Raw genomic sequence first — 19,962 nt, forward strand, 5'->3', positions numbered from 1 at the left:
CCGTACAGACTCTACCCAGCACAGACAGTGCGCACCATACGGACTCTACCCAGCACAGACAGTGCGCACCGTACAGACCACCCAACACAGACAGTGCCCACCGTACAGACTCTACCAAGCACAGGCAGTGCGCACCGTACAGACTCTACCCAGCACAGACAGTGCCCACCGTACAGACTCTACCCAGCACAGACAGTGCGTACCGTACAGACTCTACCCAGCACAGACAGTGCGCACCGTACAGACTCTACCCAGCACAGACAGTGCGTACCGTACAGACCACCCAACACAGACAGTGCGCACCGTACAGACTCTATCCAGCACAGACAGTGCGTACCGTACAGACCACAAAACACAGACAGTGCGCACCGTACAGACTCGACCCAGCATAGACAGTGCGTACCGTACAGACTCTACCCAGCACAGACAGTGCGCACCGTACAGACTCTACCCAGCACAGACAGTGCGCACCGTACAGACCACCCAGCACAGACAGTGCGCACCGTACAGACCACCCAGCATAGACAGTGCGTACCGTACAGACCACCCAACACAGACAGTGCGTAGCGTACAGACTCTATCCAGCACAGACAGTGCGTACCCTACAGACTCTACCCAGCACAGACAGTGCGCACCGTACAGACTCTACCCAACACAGACAGTGCGCACCATACAGACTCTACCCAACACAGACAGTGCGCACCATACAGACTCTACCCAACACAGACAGTGCGCATCGTACAGACTCTACCCAACACAGACAGTGCGTACCGTACAGACTCTATCCAGCACAGACAGTGCGTACCCTACAGACTCTACCCAGCACAGACAGTGCGCACCGTACAGACTCTATCCAGCACAGACAGTACGTACCCTACAGACTCTACCCAACACAGACAGTGCGCACCGTACAGACTCTACCCAACACAGACAGTGCGCACCGTACAGACCACCCAACACAGACAGTGCGTACCGTACAGACTCTACCCAACACAGACAGTGCGCACCGTACAGACTCTACCCAACACAGACAGTGCGCACCGTACAGACCACCCAACACAGACAGTGCGTACCGTACAGACTCTACCCAACACAGACAGTGCGTACCGTACAGACTCTACCCAACACAGACAGTGCGCACCGTACAGACTCTACCCAACACAGACAGTGCGCACCGTACAGACTACACCCAGCACAGACAGTGCGCACCGTACAGACTCTACCCAGCACAGACAGTGCGCACCGTACACACTCCACCCAACACCGGCAGTGCGCACCATACAGACTCTACCCAACACAGACAGTGCGGATCGTACAGAAAGACCCTAACACTAACGCCTTTTTAAACTGTCAGAATCTTATGATTCCTCATATCCTTTATAGCGTTTTCATTTGCAGAAGTAGGATCATGGGGGCCTGGAGCACGGGATTAGCTTTATTCACTTATTTCAAAAAACGTTGTCATTGCAAACGTCGAATGGCAAATGCCAAATGGCAGTTCTATGACCGAAAGATGCTTCTGTTCGAATTGTCTATTTTTCTTGGTATTTGGCTTGCTCGATTTTTTTTTATTTGAGATAATGTTAACAACTTGTCAGCTATTGGTGGATCCTAAACTCTACTATGTCAAATTGACGAAATAATTAACCTGTGACGTCATTCGTCTACTAAGCGGAAACCAAACCTTTTCTAAGGAAGGAAATAAATGCCAAAGTTATGATACGTATATCAAATCCACTTTATTTCGAGGTATTTGGCAAGTCGGCATAGAGTACCCAAAAGAGCGAAGGGTAGGCCACTGGTGGTGTTATATTCTGGGGGGTTTATGTGGTATATCTCAGGATCTGTCACCGGTGGTCAACAGTATGTCGAAATACGGTCATTTGACCCCTCGGTATTGTACACACAACTCGCGAATCAGTCCCTATTGTAGCGTAAATCCCACAAAGAGAATCGAGAAGGCGGTCGATTTGGAAAGCAATTAGTCTTAGATGGCCTGATTTATGCAAATCGTCGCCGAAGTGCATATTTTAAAGTCGTGAATAGAAGTGCTTTCCGTGCACGTCAAGCTGAACTCGTACTCAGACTAGTGCAGCTGACATATCAGATTTGAGATCTACAAAGGGATATAAATAATCGCCGTCTTTGACAAAGAATATTATTACTCTGTTGAGGAAGTGGTCCAAGATCCATGACGGGAAAATGGCTAGCTCATACGCACGGTGCGAGCGAGCGGCAAAGCAACAACACGATAACCAAGTAAATCAGAAGTTTGAAAGTATGGTGAAAGTTCTTCTATACTTGGAGACAGAACTACAGTTCAAGGAAGAATTACTGGAATTATTATCGGTGAGTTTGCACGTTATTACACGTGTTAATTTGCTCTCTAAATTACCTCTAAATCAAACAAAGTTCGGAGCAGACATCATTAAAATTTTCTATTTACGAGATTGTTGACGATACATGAAACGCATTATTGCGAAGATAACCGATCGAGAAACTTCAAACATATACTATATCTCATACGCAGCTTATCGCGAGGAAAGATTCACCGGTCGGCTTTACCTTTTTGGTTTATTTAAGTTTGTTAAACCCTGCATCCTACGCCGAACTCCAAATGCTTTGAATAAGGCTTTTATCTAATTCTTCGTAGTATTTTTGACGTCGATTAAATCACTTAGTTATACGCTTTCGTAGTCTAGCATTTCTTAAGGGGACACGTGGATAACGAGAATTCGCTCGCTGTTTTACAAATGTTGACAACTTTTTATTTAATTAAAGTTGTGTGCTTTATCTTGCTTTTCATCAGGTTTTGGAAGAAGGATCATGCACAAAAACAATAGCAATTTGAGCCCCCGCAGTCTACAACCTTTGTTGTGTTTTGGACGCAAAATGTGTCAGGAAGTTTTTCAAGCTGAAAGTGTAGTGTATTGAATCAAAACTTATTGTGAAAAGAAACCAGGCTTCATTTATTTTGTTTTTGGAGGAATTGAATGCGTGACCGAAAAAAAGCAATTACCTGAAATTTTTAAGTTCGATGCTATACACAACTTTAAAATAAATCCTGTTAGCACTTGCTGAGTTTAATTAAAATTGCTTTAGCGTAATGACAATTTTTTGTTTTCTTAAAACTCCTTAATTGAGTTTAGCTTTAGGTAAATAAGATCTAAAGTATTTTTGTTCCCTAACAAAAGCGCAAGTAGAATTTAAATATTGTTTATTTATAATACAAATATAGCTATGTATAGATTCGAATATCAGATCAACGCATGATGAAAACAATCTCAATATATACAAGCATGTTTCTATTTTCTGACAAAATGAGATGTGAAGCGGCAGACAGAACACCTTCATTGAAACAGGGCACCGATTTATCTATCTGGATTGCTGATGTGAAAAGACACATATACATTTTTTTTAATTTAAAAGAGAGAAAAATTAAGAGACAACCAGGCCTAGAATTCGAGAAAAGCGACCCATGTTAACTTTATTCGTAAACTATTTAGTAATCCCAAGCACAAACCACAAAATAGAGTCCACCTGCAACCCAATAAAAACCGATGTTTCTATGATTATGCTTTCTTCTGTAAGCCGCATTACATCGTTGGATCTTTTAGTCATATAACGCATTCAGTCAGCAAATGATTTTCAATACTATTGTGGTACAAAAATGTTTTAAGAAACGAGAAAGAGATATATCCAGATATCCATACCAACAAGAAACCTCTGATAGAAAAAGGGCATTATCCTGGAATCTTTACCGGTGTTATTTGACAAAGGCTGTGATTCCCTTACTAAAATTTCAAGTTCCCTTTAATAGAAAGGATCCACACTTTGCCTAGACCTGCAGTCGAAACGAATATAGACATAAATCATAGACGGAGGCAGAGACTTAAGTGGTGAGCATTACAGAACACCCCTACTTTTCAAATGTTTTAAGGTGGTGATAAGGATCAAATCTTCAATGTAGTTTTCAACAATTGTTAGCATTTCAGAAGGTCGAAAATGCAGAATGCGTTTTTAGTTTCGAGCTGTCGTTTATGGTCAACTGCCGTTTATAGTTAACTGCTTAGTACTTCTGGATGTGAATTTAGCGTTTAGCCACCTCTCCCCCCCCCCCCCCCCCCCCCCCCCACCCCAGCCCAGCTCCGCCGTTCCGATGAAATCCGACTATATAGAGAATAAGAATTGCAGCGTTTCACGCCTCAGAGAGCTTTTTCTAAGATTGATTGTTTCTCATCCCAGGAGGATGAGCGAGTCCAGCCAATCGTAAACGAGAAACTCGCCGAATTGAACAAGCGAGTTCACAGTGATCCCTGTGTCGCACTTGGACGGGATGGACTTTATAATAAAGAAGTCTGGGATGAAAGATTTCGGGATTTCGGCGGGTCGTGCCCGCAGATGGATCCTGTAGATCACGTGGTTCGTACCAATTCGCATCACCTTGGCGCCTCAGCGGCGATGAGATGCGTAGAGCTCGCAGAGGATCAACTAAAGAGATACACCGAGACGTTCATGACGCTGCAAAAAGCTGCTTACAGCTTGAAAAAGGTAATTTTCCACCTTAATAACCTCTTGATTCGAATACCCTTAGGGCTCGCGTTTTCCCTGCTAGCAGAGGCCTCTTTTCTCTGTATTTCGAGAGAAAAGAGGCCTCTGCTAGCAGGGAAGCTCGCGTTCCGCCCTGCACCGAATCGAACTTCCGACAAAAGCGCCCGAAGACAATGGGGCGTTTTTGCTTCAAATCTGTCTCTCCGTCCTAGCCATTGTTCTTGTTAAAGCTTGCTGAAGCTTTTACGTCTATTGCAATGGGTGCTTGCTTGGTCTAATCCATTTCAAAATTATTCACCTATCCCACTTTTTCCCACAACACTTTGCGACACGCGCTTGAAACCGAGGTCAGGGGTCAAAATTGTAAACAAGATAGCAAAGTTTTTTTATTCTCGGTTTCACGCTCGCATCGCAAAGAGTTGTGTGAAGAAGGGGGAAAGTGAATTGTAAATTTATGGCCTTGCTAATTCTAATTCTTACAGTCTTTTTGACTATCTTCGCTTCAATTAATCCCTTTTCAGATGAAGCAAAAGCTATCAAAAGAAAAACATCGCAGAAGCAAAGACTCATCGACGACAGAGTCTCAAGAAAACCCGTCCGAAATAATCTCTAAACTCCAAGAGAATAATAAACTTCTATACGATAAGTTATGCTGGGAGCGAGAGAGAGCGAACAGGTTAGAGAACCACGTGGAAGCGATCAACGCTACCATGTTGAGGGACAGACGAAAAAGCGGGTACATTATTAAGGTGCTAGTGGAGGAAGTAGAACAAATAACGCAACAATCCAAGATGCAGAATCACCTTGCTAACGGATCCTACATGAATGGCTTTCATGTGGAGACTGTGTAAAACGAAATCGTGTATTTAATGTTCCTGGTGCATAGTGGAGTCATTGGCGTGGGGGTGTAATAGTCATCTTCGCCTTGAGAATAGTGTGACCGACTTAGGACCTTCACATTTCTGTCGCCCCCCCCCCCCCCCCCCCTCCTCTTGATTATATCTTAGCACTGAGAGACCAAGAAGTCAAAGTGACCAGACCTTTGCGAGAGTGAGTAAAAAAGAGAAGTAAAGAGAAGAATAACAGCGCTGGTTCGCTGTGCATCCTGGGACGTGGTGCGCTAGCAACATTACAAGTGAGCAGGGAGTTTCTTGTCCAAAACCGCTCTTCTGAGACACCAAAATAGGAGGTCACATGAGCGGCATATAACACAAGTATTTTCCTCCATATTAAGAAAAACATACCGTATCACTTCAGCTCGTCTTAGAGTCTTGTGCATTCCGGCCTTCGGCTTTATACACGCCTTTTGTTTTTGTTAAATTTGGCAGTTTTTTAGGACGTCCAATATGCTGCACACTTCTCTTTCTTAATTTTGTGATTTGTCAAATTTGTAAGGGGATTCGATATTCATGTCTAAATTTGTACAGGGACACTCTTTGTAGAAAGGTTTCAACATTTAAATTGTTTAAAGAAAATAAGTACAAATAATTTTTAATTGATAGTTGTAATGTCGTTTCTGTCTCGAAACTCAAGAATTTACGGAATGGATCCAGGATGTGCGCCAACCTCGTTTCATAGGCAGGGCCGTAGCAGGGGGTGGGACACTAGGGAATGTGCCCCCCACCCCCAATATTTACAAAGATATAAGGAAATGACCAGTAGGGCCGTGGCTGTGCCCCCAATATGTTCATTATTTTTTTATATTGTGCCCCCCAATATTTCGCTACAGCCCTGATAGGGCTTCCCTTGGCTCTACCAAAAAGCGATGAGAATAACCCTGAGGACAAGTTTCAGTATGGACTATTGTGCAAGGTATTGGTTCACTTTCTCTAAACGCCAAAAGTAACGCCACCCACATCTAGCAGAGATCTCGGGGTCAAAGCCAGGATATAAGCCTAATAAATAGGGCACTATATTGTAAGTAGTAAAGGAAGTCTATTCAAGTGGTTTTAGAAGCGAAATAAAAAATCTTCGGACTGGTCGAGAAACTAAGTGGTAAGTAAGGGCTTCTGATTGGTGGGACAAAGTTGGTTTGAAAGGCGGAAATAACGTAATCACGATACTGTTCTTTAAAATCCTCCAATCACAAGGTCCCCTTAGAGCGTCCACCACGGATCAAAGTCCACCAAATCCACCTTCCCTCCCTTTAGCGTCTCAACGATGCCTCTTAATTTCTCGATCTTAATCTCTCGAGTCTACCCCCTAACTACTGTTTGTTCGTCTGGCAACTTCCGTGAATTCCCCCAATCCCCTCTCGGGTCCCCCTAAAGGCAACTCTCGTTGTGTTCGTGTATCTAAAAGAGGCAAACTAGGGATCTAGCGGACATCTTGGATTTGGGGGAGAGGGAGGATAACTTTTTCGAATATAAATATCATAAACACAACAAGAATCCTGACATTATGATAATAATTTTTGTCATATTTACATCAAATTCTTATTTTATATTTAACTAATGAACATGAATAAACCGCTGGCTAAACTCTATCCACAAAAGCGCAATTTTAATATTATTTACCTTTCTATTCATGTAGCAAGCGTATACAAAGTGCTTCTGTTTCAACGAAACATGAAACAACGACGAGCATTTATAGAATCTCATTTCAATTAGAGTATAAAAACGATTTGGCTGCATTTAAAAATATATAGTATGGAGTCCATGCTTGAATTAAAATGAGCAATTATGATAATATATGTTCTTTAGGGGAGAAAAGTACGAATTCAGTGCAGGTCGGTAGCCAGGGGGTTTGGAGAGTCGACTCAAATAAAAGTTGAGTACCACTGCGAGTTAGGATGAGAAATAGTCCGCTAAATGAATAAGCCTTTCCCCACCCCTCCGTTAAGAATCCTGGCTATGGACCTGTAACATGATATTGGATCCGATATGGATTCAATAGTGCAAAAAAAAACTCAAGATGGCGAACATAGCAGTGGAAGAGTGAAAAGGGGTAATGTGAAAAATTCGCTCCCTCTTTTTGCTTCGTCTTGTCCTGCAATTTCAATCCGGATTCATAAGTTCCAAGTCGTCATAGCCATGCTTGTCATAGCAAGTTTTTGCAAGACATATCAATCACCTCAATATAAAAGTACAAAGATTACAAAGCGATTTGACAGAGAAGTCCAAGGACCTTACCAGGGAAATAAAAAATTATTAGCATTTTGAAATTTTCAAGTGGCAGCCATTTAGTGCTGCCGATTATTGTTACGAGTCGCCGATCTACCGGGAGTCTCTCGAATAGCAATTCGCTAAGAAACATTTACGGAAGTTTCCGAATTGGCGTCTCGGTTAACGTATCGTTGGATTCGAAAATTACGTAAGGGTGATGACTTCATGAGCATCAACCAATGTACTGCTATGACCTCGTCTATACCCTCCGTTGATATGACAGATGAGCCTTTGCTCCTATAGGTCAACGGCATTCTTACAGTCTATCGTCACCTTGAGAAATAACACGTCATCTCTGACGTAACCAATAGACTCCAAGCCCCGGTGGGATACGAACTGAGGGTAGCCGAAACCAAGCGAGGTGGAGTTCTTACTCGGTCTTTGGAAGCTCTTCCAGTTGGGATCAGGGCTGAACGACTGACTAATGTGTCTTTTTGCTCGCTTGTCCGTACTCTGGTCAAGCAAGGTTAGAGTGATCTGGCCCTCAAAGGGCCAAGGCAGTAACGAGTCGTACTCTCCCGGCAAAAGTCGAATGTACAAGGACAAATGAGTCCCTTCTCCGCTACCATTACCGTACGGAAACAACACCACCTTGAACTTGTACCCGTAGTTTGACGTGTAGAAAACAGGGCTATGCAGCTCGGTCCCAGGCTTCCTCTTCCCTTCGTCAAAGGCTTCCCAGAAATCGTCGATTCGCCAGAGGAGCTTGCTGTCGTGGTAGGGTTTGCAGTGTCGCACAATCTCTTTGAGGGAGTTGATCTCTTTTTGCTGTTGTATGGCGAGCTCGGACACTAACTCGAGGTGCTGTTGTACGGATTCTTCAATATGCCGCTGGAGACTTCTCTGAGGGAACTAGAAAAGCGGAGAGAACAATCAGACCCACCAAGCCCCTATGACTCGATGTGGAACCATCGATGGTGTAGGGAGGGGGGGGGATGTTGGGGAGTGTTTGAATAGTAAGAGGTCCAGATAGATAAAAGAGGAGGTGTGAATAGTAGGAGGTCCAGATGGATACAAGGGGAGGTGTGGATAGTAAGAGGAGAGCTGGTTTGGTGTACGAACCTGCTTGTGACAGCCAGCGTGTCTGAATGGGCACTGCATGATATTAGACCGGCAGTCACGTGACAAATGAAGTTCCACCTAGAATGTAACATAAGGGAAATAAGAGGGATGGCATACTGGATTACGAGGGCAAGATATAATGTGGTCGAGTCGAGGAAACAGAAGGGCGCATCAGCTGAGAGTTGTTTGAATAAAAAATACCATGTGACGTAACCAAAGTACCGCGTGACAAAACTGAGGTCATAACTCGTGACTAACCTCGCCTCTAGGGATCTGCGCGACTCCGCAGTTGTTGGGACAGCTGAGCGGAAATGATGGACAGCTCTGGTGATGAGTCTGTTGACAGATGGAACATAATGTTTCAAAATGATTCCTGATTTGATCTGAAATGTTTTGGGCGACGCACGCTACCTTGGCCACCTTAACAGATTTAGAAAGCAGCAAATCAGAATGCGAGAGATGTACCCTTTGATTGATGTGGACTTCACTTAGCCAAATGGGACCGCAAACAGATGTTTCAGTGTCCTTTAGAATACGACACCAGATTTGGCGATGGTGTCAATGTGATTCTCGGATCCTGATTGGCTAACTTTGTTAGTGATCATATGTTGGTGGCCACGGCAGTGCGAGTCGCATTAGAATGCCCTAACACCCAAAGACGAGATTTGGAAAAGACGAATTGAAAGTCAGGCTCACTCAGTGGCTGAAGGGTCCCACACAGAGCATGGGAAATACCCTAAAGAAAAGATAGAATAGAGGGGGAAGGTAGGGGAGAGCAGGGCAAGGTAGGGGAGAGCAGGGGAAGGAGGGGGATGGGACCCACCTCTACGTCCTCAAATTTGACCATGACCCGGCAGTGCTGACACTTGGTCAGTCTTCTCGGACACTCGTCTGACATGTGGGTCGTGATCTCCGCGCGCGAGATCCTCCTTCCGCACGTGCAGGTGAAAATGTCAGAGTCTAACTCCTCAGTGGACCGGCTCAAGTCGTTTGTCGATCCGCGATGCGCCACCTGCCGTCCGACGTCCCGGTCTTCCCGGCCGATGTGGTTAAGAGAGGCTGGGAATGAGACCGAGCGGAGAGGTGGGGCAGAGTTTGAAGGTGGCATTTGGTTCTCCCGCTCGTTGCTACTGCGCGTGCGCGAGTGTTGCTGGCGCGTGTGTTGCTGCACCTCGAAGCGCACGGTTGGGGAGTTGCTTTTGTTGGCACGTGATGGGGTGGCAGGCTGCCGTCTATTATAGACAGGGCAGCGGCGCAAATGATCCTACAAATGTAAAAAAAATTCTAAAAAATATTTAATTATATCCATCTGTTATTGCTTTATTTCAAGAAAAAAATCAAAATTACCACCTTTTGGAGCCGAATTATGTAATCTCAAAATAACTATCTAAAAACAAAAGCTCATACTTAATTGGCGAAAGCCAATCCAAAATACCTCCCCTAAATCAGGCGATGGAAATAGACCGTTTTCACGATGCTGCGCGCGCACCCAAAATGCCACAGACTGGCGGGCCACAGCTTATCCAAAATGCTGACGAAGGGGAATTTCACTCAAAAAAATCCGCGAAAGAATCACTCTGACAGCATTTTCTATAGCTTCATCTGTAAAGTCCATCGTATGCTATTTTAGGTCAGCTGTGGCCCGCCAGTCTGTGGAATTTGGGATGCGCGCGCAACATCGTGAAAACGGTCTATTGATGCTTGCTCACACTTGGTACTTAACCATGATGACAAAATGGCGGCTGACAGAAAACGTACACATGCATATTCACACACAAACCTGTCTGTCCCTAAAGACGATCTCCGTGTTGCAGTACTGACAGAACACCCAGCGGTTCAAGCAATCTTCGCGCATGTGCCTTGCCTTGTCTTGAACACGCATGCGCTCTCCGCAGTTCCTAGGACACGTGACATGGTCGGAACTCACGGAATTGACGGACCGGTTGCTGCCCCGATCACTTCCTCGATCGCGCAGTGCGGGGCAGCTGTGTACCTGCAGACCGAGTAGAGACATGGACCTAGTAATGCATACGTCGATGGGCACCTGAGTGTATTAACTAGGATCAGGCATCAATCTATTACTGCGAGTCATGTATAAAGACTTTTTTCACAAGCCTTCCCAAAAGTGCCATAGCACCGTCACCAATACGGCGAGAATTGTCTATAAATATAGATAAAAAACACTTTGGGGGGGGGGGGGGGGGGAGGCACTGGTTCTGGTTCTGTGCACCAGAACACAAGCGCACCTTCATTTCTGTACCGCAGACTCACCCTAAGTTGTTCGTAAGACATTTCCGCCTTGCACCTGGCGCAGCAGACTCTCCTTTTCGGACAGTCCTTGGACGTGTGTTCGGACATGCGGCGCTTCTGTATCCGAGCACCGCACGAATTCGAACAATCAGCCGAGACGAACTTACACTCTGCCAGGTGGCCCTGGTATAAAGAAAAAACATGTTTTAAGAAGAATACAACACTGCTTACTACGAGCGAGCGAATGAGTGATCCAATGAGCGAGTGATCCCATAAGAGAGCGACTAATTGCATGAGAGTGCGAGTGATCCCATGAGAGAGCGAGTGATCCCGTGAGAGATCCCATGAGACAGCGACTGATCCCATGAGAGAGCGACTGATCCCATGAGAGAGCGAGTGATCCAGTGAGAGAGCGAGTGATCCAGTAAGATAGCGAGTGATCCCATGAAAGAGTGAGTGATCCCAATAGCGAGTATCAACTTAGCGTGCGAACAATGAGTGATCCAGTAAGCTAGTGACGGAACTAATGACATGACGAGTCAGTTCAGAAATTGCAAAATCACTCAATCTTTATGAACACTCATAGTGCTCATAACATCTTCCCAATCTGTTACGTGTTTTGCGCGTGAGGGGTGTTCCAAGTAAGTCGGGCTAACCTGTAGCTTCCGTAGCTGGCCCTTCCACTTACATCCCGCCTGGTAGTAGTCACATATGACGGTCAGCGACATGATCATCTGGTTGGTAACGTCGTCTGCGTAAACCTGCGCCCAGCACGAGTGAGAAATAGAAGACGTCTCAATACAAACGATGAAAATACATAGTTCCTTCCTAGCAAATAAGCCAATGTAAATGTACATGATCAAAAACATGTTCTAACAAAAAGAAGTAATTGCTAACAAGAGAGAAATAATGGGCACTGGTCAGAGAGAAACGACACAAAGCGTTACCGTGCGTCCTTCTAATATGTAAAGCAGTGAACTAAACTAAGGTCGATTCGGAAAACATGACTATGTAAACACGAAAAGAGATTACAGAAAACGGGACAGAGTAACACGAATCAAAACTGACTCCGCAAATAAGCTTAAGGGAGATTAAAAATACAGTTTCAAAACTTTCAAATGTTTTGATTAATTTATCAGAAAAAACAAAACTATCGGACTAAGATTAGTCAAGGATTCAAAAAACACGTCAGAGGAAAGTTGAGATGGCTTGGTTTGACTCAGATCTCTTCTACATTAATTTCGATTAATTAAATAAAATGTCAAAGGTTATTGAGTTATCAAGAAAACTTGTTTAGACAAGAAATGTACGAGACCTGTGAACGCCAGTGAAGTCCTATGAAGATTAGAAGTCCCTGAAGATTAGACTTTGTGAAAGCCTTGAGCGCACATTCAAGTAGATAGCCGCGGGGATCAAGCGCGACATATTTCACCCAGATACACGTTTGTGTTCCCAGTGATCGTTATCCGGTGAGGTTACGCCCTTTAGATATCCTAGAACTGTAATGCACTTTATCTTGTGTAGGAAACTGCCAAGCAAAGCAAAACCCCGTGCACCTCTGATTTGAGGCATTATCTGCGAGGGATTTCGCCCCGTGCGACAAAGGGATGACAAAACGTCTACAAGCGAAATCACTTAGGGATTAAATGGGAAATTCAAAACCGAACGGAATTGTGAAGACCAAGAGATAATGCATGGACAGAAAGTAAACACTCGGAAGAAGTCGAGATAATAAAACAGTTTTCGAAGCAAAATCAGGGCGAGACGTATTCAGGAATTTATGATTTGATAGCTTATCTGGTAGAAAGATCCAGAACCATATGGGGAAATACCTTTTTTGTTGGCTAAACGAAAACGTATTTGAGTGGGGATTAGGCTAATAATTAAAACTTTGATTTGAGTTTGAAGTTTGTGTTATTACTGATGAAAAGAAGACCTAATTAAAGGTATATAGAGAACTTTAAGCATGGGTCTCCTGAAGATCAGTTATCGAGCGGTAAATTGAAAACGAGAAAACAAGCTGAAAATTTGCGGAATATAAAAATGATGCTATCACACACACACAAAAAAAAACATTAACTAAAAGGGTTTAATTGTGCTGCAGAAATCTACTGGATTGATTTTTTTTTTTGTTAAAACAAATTACTCTTTTCCGCTAACCTGTCGGGAAAGTTAATGGAGGTCGCTAACTTTGTTTTGAATTGCACAGGTCGAAAGACTCGTGCCTTTTAGTGTAACGGACAATTCTTTAAATATTCCTCAGAAAGAGAAAGAAAGCTAACTTCAAGACAAGCATAATCCCCGCTTTATTTACCAATAGAAATGCCTGCTACACGCTTTTAACGCTAGTACACCCTTTAACGAGTAAAGCAAGGAGTAAGGGAGAGAGTCACGAATTGTTCGCTTACCTGACTGTAATCTATGGCAGTGTTATCCACGGGACACCGCAGTCTTCCACTCCTGTTGACAGAAGGAGCAAGAAAGATGTACATTCGAGTCATGAAGAGGCCCACACAACAACACAAACTCGCGAGGCTGATGGGTTTGCAGCAAGCTAGTCTGTCGTGACGTGACGACCACCACTTCTTCCCACCGCATCTGTCGCTCACTCATCCGATTGTTATCGACTTTTATGGCGTGAAAAGCTTGTTCTACATTCCAAACAGAGCGCGACAAAGCTCGAGACAGCACATTGTGTGTTCAGTTAAGTATAGGGACTGTCTGCAGTGTTTGCCTTAGAGTTTAACGAGGCTCTGTGTTATGCATATGCAACTACAGCTGGAAGCGTCGCCAACAATCTTTGATTGAGATAAATGAGCTAGATGTCTGTATGGCCCTAGATGCTGTGACCTTTCGACTTATAGGGCCTTGGAAATCATCGAGTTCCCTAACAGCACATGTTCAACGAATGGTTTTCCATGCCATATAGTAATTAGTGGAGAAGAAACGGAAGGCAAATAGAGGCATGGGAAAGGCTCTATAGCAAACCTTGACTTCCGGAAAGTTGAATGGCCGTTTTGACATGTTCAAACCCTGTTGAAAACACCTCAAAAAATTGACTGTTGTTTAACTGATCAGATCAAGTGTTTACGGGACTTGATAAGCAAAGAATAAAGCGTCCTTAATATTATCAATCGCGAAGGAATTTCGTTTGACTTTGGGCTGGGTTAGTGTAACCGGGAGACTCACATGGTTTCTTGAGAACAGCGACAGGTTTTCTCCGCTCGTCATTTGACGGGGTATATATACGCTACTAAACGTGGTCAAAGTGTCTAAGGACAGATATGTCAACTAGAAAGCCTTTGAAAGGCCACAGAAATATGATCTCTCAGTTGCTATTAGTTCGCCAAGGCATGACCACGTCCGACGTGTCCTTCAAGTACACAAGCAGAAAAAATGGCCTCGGTAGCTTGTAAAATGTTCATTATCTTTTCCACCTCAATGTTTTTGAAAATTTACTAAGCTGAAACTCAAGAGTCTTTTCGTTCTACTTCGGTCAGAAATGACGTCACCATCACAAGTGCAAACGAAAGAGTTCGACGGGAAATCAAACTTAGCATTATCGTTATCAAAAAGACATTTCCATTTTGTTATCGACCCGTCTTTCCCCTTTTTTAACCATCTCTAACATCCTTCGACTAGTACCTTAGAACACAGTTCAATTCTCCTTAAATTACTACCCCTTTTTTCTATGAAAAGTCGGCTACAGCCTTTAAAAAAATTAAAACATTTTTCATTCTCGTCAAGGAGTCCATCTTGTTGTCCACCCTTATTTTCTCTTCTGTAATCAAATTCAACCACCTTCGACTTTCTCCTTTTAACACACTAACACTCTCCCACAAATCACTTCTCCTTATTTTCTAAAGATTTCCAACCTTTCAGTTTTTCTCTTGGAAAAACAGGAGCAAACATTACTGAACAGCGGCCGCACGCAGTCTAGTGATGACATGGCGAAGAGACGGCGATCAAAGAATCAGAGAAACCCTTGTAATCAGTATTTGTCTTAACGATAAGAAGTATGAGTCATGACAGGGATTCAAAGCTTGTTAATCTTCTCCAATTATGGCTGACAAGGTACAGTTTTGATTATAAGCGTGGGAACGGCGTTCACAATCCTCTATTTCCGTCAATTTAGGTACAGTACATTATAACGTGTGTGATCATTTGACCTCTTTCTGATCCCATTTTAAATGGGGCTCTTGTCGGAAAGGGATAGAAGTAGATACCGGACCACACTTGGTTATAAGCTAATCATAACTAATAAACAAACCTTCGAAAGGCTGCATGGTCAGCGCATTAGACCTTAGAGGAAACCAACAAATAGATATTACACGAACTACTCAGACAACTTCTAAAATGTCGGAGACACTCCTTATATTGTTTCTTGTGAGAAACATCAAGACTTCCGTCGGTTTATTTCAAGCACTTTTATCAAAGCAGGATCTTTGACCTCAATTTCAAGAAACATCAGACCACCCTTATCGTGAATAATAGATATGGGGAAGCTACAAAATGTCTTGAGAGTGACTTTTGGTGTAAGGGTCGATAAGAGACAAGAACTCGACATATCCATGTCGCTACTTGTTGGCGTTTATAGTTCCGGTCACCCTTGCTTCTGCGTGGAACAGCCAGAATCTACTTTCGAGAAAAGTCAGTTACCTGGTAACAAGCAAAGCGCATATGACCATGTAAAGGCACGTACACAGGGGGGTGCAAGGTGCGCGCACCCCCCCCCCCTTGGCGGCCAAAAAGTGGGTCATTTCTTTTTAAGGAATCTTCAAATACTATGCTTTTCCCATATGATTCTATGACTGCGCACCCCCCCCCCCCCCCCAGCCAATCCTGAGTACGCGCCCGATGTCCGCGCCGTTGTTCATTACAATTTTATTCCCGCGATGTTCATTTACAACTTTATTTCATTTCTCTGCTGAATGTCAAAATGCATTGACATTGGATTATCATCATATCACCACTATCACCAATTGTGATGGTCATATCGTCATCAGTATTATCAACGTCATCATTTTCATCATCATCGACACACAACTAGTAGTGTCTAGTATTACATCACGTGATATCACATATAACCATCGCCCTTTTATTTGTACAAGAAGAAGTAACGATTAAGGATTTAGAAAGCTTAAAACCAACAAAATCCCCAAATCTTTTCGCCTTAAAGAGCAGCTTAATTGCTTACGCGGATAAGAGCGATATAAATAGCTGCAAAGGTGTTGCACTACAACGCCGTTTATTCCAGGGAGCAGGCACATACTTTGCATTTGCTGAGGGGAGGGGATGGGAGGAGGGGCGGCAGTGTTTACGTGACGTCACAGCCGTATAAGTTGCGTGACTTTAGCCGTGGCGTTTCCTAATAATCGGCTTTACTCTTGGTACCAAAGACTCTAAGCTTCACTACCCAAGACAATCAGTTGTTTTCGTCTTTTCCCGGCTCTTTGTTAGCGAAGCTTGAAGCCTCTGGTGCCCAGGGTACATCGAGGATCAAGCGCATTCTTTGACCGCGAAAATTCATCTGCGGTAGAGACATTTGGCAGCGCCCTCAGCAAAACCCGCAGGACTTCCGAGCACGGATAAGAGTGCGAATCGACACAACCACTTATCCTTCTTTAAGGATTAGTCCTCTGCTATAACTAGTGAATCGATTTTATGGCGAATAAAATAAATAGCAAGATAAGAAAGGGAGGAGTTTACTTTGTCGCTTATCTCTTAACTTATCTTTCGACACCGCACAAGTCGATAAACGCCCGCAGATTTCAGATTCACAATATGGCGGTAAAAACCTAGCGGACGAGGCGACAAAAATCTGCAAATTCTACTTACGTTTGCGGCGCTGCTATTGCAGGAAAGTAATTATGTCTAAAAGATTAGAGCTGATTACAAAGCATTTTCGCCATTTGTTAGCCAATTACGCGGTGCCCTTAGAGAGTTTTCGGCTTTTCGGAAATGTCGACACCTCGGAGGTTAGGAATTCATTCATATTAAAACTCGGCAAATAAACATCAATTATTAAGAGAAAAAGAGTATTAGTTTACTAGGACACGCGTATTATCAGTTTCCTGGAGGCTGTTTGCATGAGGAAAACATTACAAATTAAGCTTGTTCAAAACATTACAAGCGACCGCGCGCGCGGCATTTGGTCATCTCTTGAAACTGGGCAAAAAAAATATATAGAAAGTCAAACAAAATGATCAATCACGTATAATCCCTATATAATCCCTGGTAAAAATGAGGAATTAAGTAAAATAAAAATAAATTTTAGTTTTAAAAAAACGGAGCCAATTAACTACCATCAAAAAGTGTAATAATTCTTATAAAACTTTTAATTGAAATATAAAGTACAGCTAAAGAGAATTTTTCCCACTAGAGAAAATATAACCACTTGATATAAAATTGCGATAAATCAACACTTTTCACCCTACACAGGAAAGAAAACCAATATGGCTCATATTCCTTCGCTCTCGCCTTATCGACTGGGAACTAACGTCATCATAAGTGATTTCTCGTATTACGACGGATCGGCGTCACTTTTTTACGGCGGGTAATTCGTGTCAGCGTTTTCAGGAAATTCCACATGGAAGCTACAGCTACCTAGGGGATGACGGGTAACCTGAATTGCATGATTTCTTCGCTTGTCAGATTATTTCAAGCTTTATTTACAAACGGTTTATAATAGGGTTGCATTTTTTCTAAACAGTACTTTTAAAAAAGATGACTAATTTAAAAAAAATAGGACCTATAGAATGACGGGAGGGATGTTTTCCAGGTTAGGATACAGAATCCGAGATTTGTATTGCGGTAAAGACTCTATTGTTATAAGGTTCAACAGATACTCGAAAGAAAAGATTCCGAGTGACCTCAAATATTGTGTTGATGTTCCTCTCGTTCTTAGAGCAAAACAAAAGTTTTTTTGGATATTCGTTTAGAACGAAAACAAGTATCCATCCATAAAAAACAAAAAGGCGTAGGGTATCCTCATATTAGAAAGGTCAACATGAGGCTCTGATCAAATAAAGACACTGTCAAAAAAATAAACTACAAGATATGATTTTACATGAAAATATGTATAAGATAAATCACGATAATTTATGAAGTAGATTATTTACGGCCAGATTGTTACGCTTATTATTCAATTTTTAGCAGCGCACGAAATTCTATTAAAACAGCAATTGGTTGGCAGGATAATGCAAAATGAATGTAAACCGTTCATGAATAAGTCATAATTTAGCTGGTTTTACCTCAAATTATAATGTAAACAACGGTGCAGAAACTACAACTAATGATATAGCATTCGCCTCAAAAGCCCGTGGAATTATGAATAGCTTGGATGTTTAGATAATACGTTAAAAATAGGAAGATTTATTCTCCCCGCTGGGATAGGATTCAGAGCGCAGCGTTGGAAAGAGCGCGAGGCACACGTAGGTTTCAGCTCGCCGATATCACAACAATCATTAATTCTTTTAACATTTTTAGCCGCAAAACCATTATTTCAAGTTAGAATTAATGAATCGTGAAAGTTATGGGTCAAGATTTTAACCTTTCTGACTGCGATAATGGATGAATTCAGTGTTTGTATGAGGAGCTAGTTTGGTCTTGTTCATCTTACGCGGCAGAACGCGCCATGAAAGGATAATATAATACAAATTACTAAAAAATCTCTATTAGCTTACCTTGTTTCACCGAGGGCATGATTGAGACAAGAATCACAGAATCTGTGGCCACACACTGAAACTTGGACGGCATTACGAACGGGCAAATGGCAAATTCGGCAAAGTAGGTTTTCCCTGACGGCCGGTACAAAGAAACTTTTGTGACCCGGCATTTTGGTTAATGTAGCTTCCTACTAGATTCCTTCAAGTTATGATCAGCATCTGAGAAAAAAACTGCAGCGTGCCTAGTTTGGAACAGCAGTTCAATTCAAGTTGACAATCCTCTGGGTCGAATCTGAATAATTCCAGTGCAGGTTCAACATTTACGCATGCGTGACTGAATGTGTCACAATAGAGAGCGTGACGAATGTGTCATGTCATCTTCATCACAAAAGACTGTGTCGTTGACAGGCGACAAAGGCTTATTTACTTTTGTGTTTTGTCTGCGATTTATCGGGGTAAACAGCAGTTTTTAAAGAGCGATTGTGTGCTGAGGTTTACTGTAATTTGTTCAAGGGGAAGTCGATGAATTTTTAGTTTATCTTAGCCGGAAGATAACGTGACGTCGTTGACCGTTGTTCCCTTAATAAACAAAACAAAAACTCACAACTCCCGTAGCGGTATTACTATTCACAACACTCCAATTCAAGCTCTGACATTATTAAACATTTATTGCACACAGATGTCGACGAACAATGCGGCTTTGCGTGTTTGTACAACCATTGATCAAATTCGAATTAAAGTGTGGGAAAAATTCCAGCGATGCGAAGTATTCCGTAAGGTGTTTACAATTTTCTGGTACATTGTCTTTCGATGATTTAAAAAGTTTTTATAACAGTTAAACGATAATTTATCAGAGCTTTGGTTTAACGCTATTGTTTCTGGGTATTTGATTCCTACCGGTAATCGTTAACACAGGTGACGTTGGTTTTCGCCGGAAGTGACCTACCACCCTTATGGGAGTTGCGGTGCAGTCCAAGTTGTTGTCATTTCCGGAGACGAAATCTGGTACAGGACTAGAACCTAGTCTCCTACCAACCGGCTTTACGAGTCAAGGAACGAGGCAACGGAAAGCACCGGGAGGTTGGTTGGTATTTATAGGGCGGTCGGAAGGTAGCTTGGCTTTAACGAGGATGTCGCGGAGGTTAGGTGAGCGGCGAAGGGCGACAAGAGGGGGCTCAGTGAAAACCTTATGGCATCGCTTAGACGAGAGTAGGAGGTTCAGGCCCGTACCCAGGATTTCTCATGGGGGGGGGGGGGGGTGCGAAATC

The 19,962-nt window shown here is 43.1% G+C and overlaps 2 protein-coding genes across 3 annotated transcripts; one reads left to right on the forward strand and one right to left on the reverse strand.

Moving 5' to 3' along the window:
- Positions 1 to 1,727: 1,727 nt before the first annotated feature.
- Positions 1,728 to 6,539, forward strand: LOC116616226. The gene is made up of 3 exons (XM_032378231.2): positions 1,728 to 2,349; positions 4,246 to 4,551; positions 5,073 to 6,539. The coding sequence occupies exons 1-3, from the start codon at positions 2,203 to 2,205 to the stop codon at positions 5,400 to 5,402; spliced, it is 783 nt and encodes a 260-aa protein (XP_032234122.1). The 5' UTR covers positions 1,728 to 2,202; the 3' UTR covers positions 5,403 to 6,539.
- A 402-nt stretch (positions 6,540 to 6,941) lies between these two features.
- LOC5509293 (TNF receptor-associated factor 4) lies at positions 6,942 to 19,002 on the reverse strand. 2 transcript variants are annotated; one of them, XM_032378229.2, is made up of 9 exons: positions 18,713 to 19,002; positions 13,436 to 13,487; positions 11,684 to 11,788; positions 11,049 to 11,210; positions 10,558 to 10,770; positions 9,601 to 10,041; positions 9,036 to 9,113; positions 8,778 to 8,855; positions 6,942 to 8,567 (listed from the first exon to the last, which is right to left on the reverse strand). In XM_032378229.2, exons 1-9 carry the CDS (start codon positions 18,862 to 18,864, stop codon positions 7,953 to 7,955), a joined length of 1,896 nt encoding a protein of 631 aa, XP_032234120.2. In that variant the 5' UTR covers positions 18,865 to 19,002; the 3' UTR covers positions 6,942 to 7,952. The 2 variants fall into 2 exon arrangements, with proteins under 2 accessions (XP_032234120.2, XP_032234121.2); XM_032378230.2 differs by lacking the exon at positions 18,713 to 19,002 and adding an exon at positions 14,903 to 15,733.
- Positions 19,003 to 19,962: the final 960 nt, after the last annotated feature.

The sequence above is a fragment of the Nematostella vectensis genome, chromosome 4 (assembly GCF_932526225.1).
Source record: "Nematostella vectensis chromosome 4, jaNemVect1.1, whole genome shotgun sequence".
Lineage (NCBI taxonomy): Eukaryota > Metazoa > Cnidaria > Anthozoa > Actiniaria > Edwardsiidae > Nematostella > Nematostella vectensis.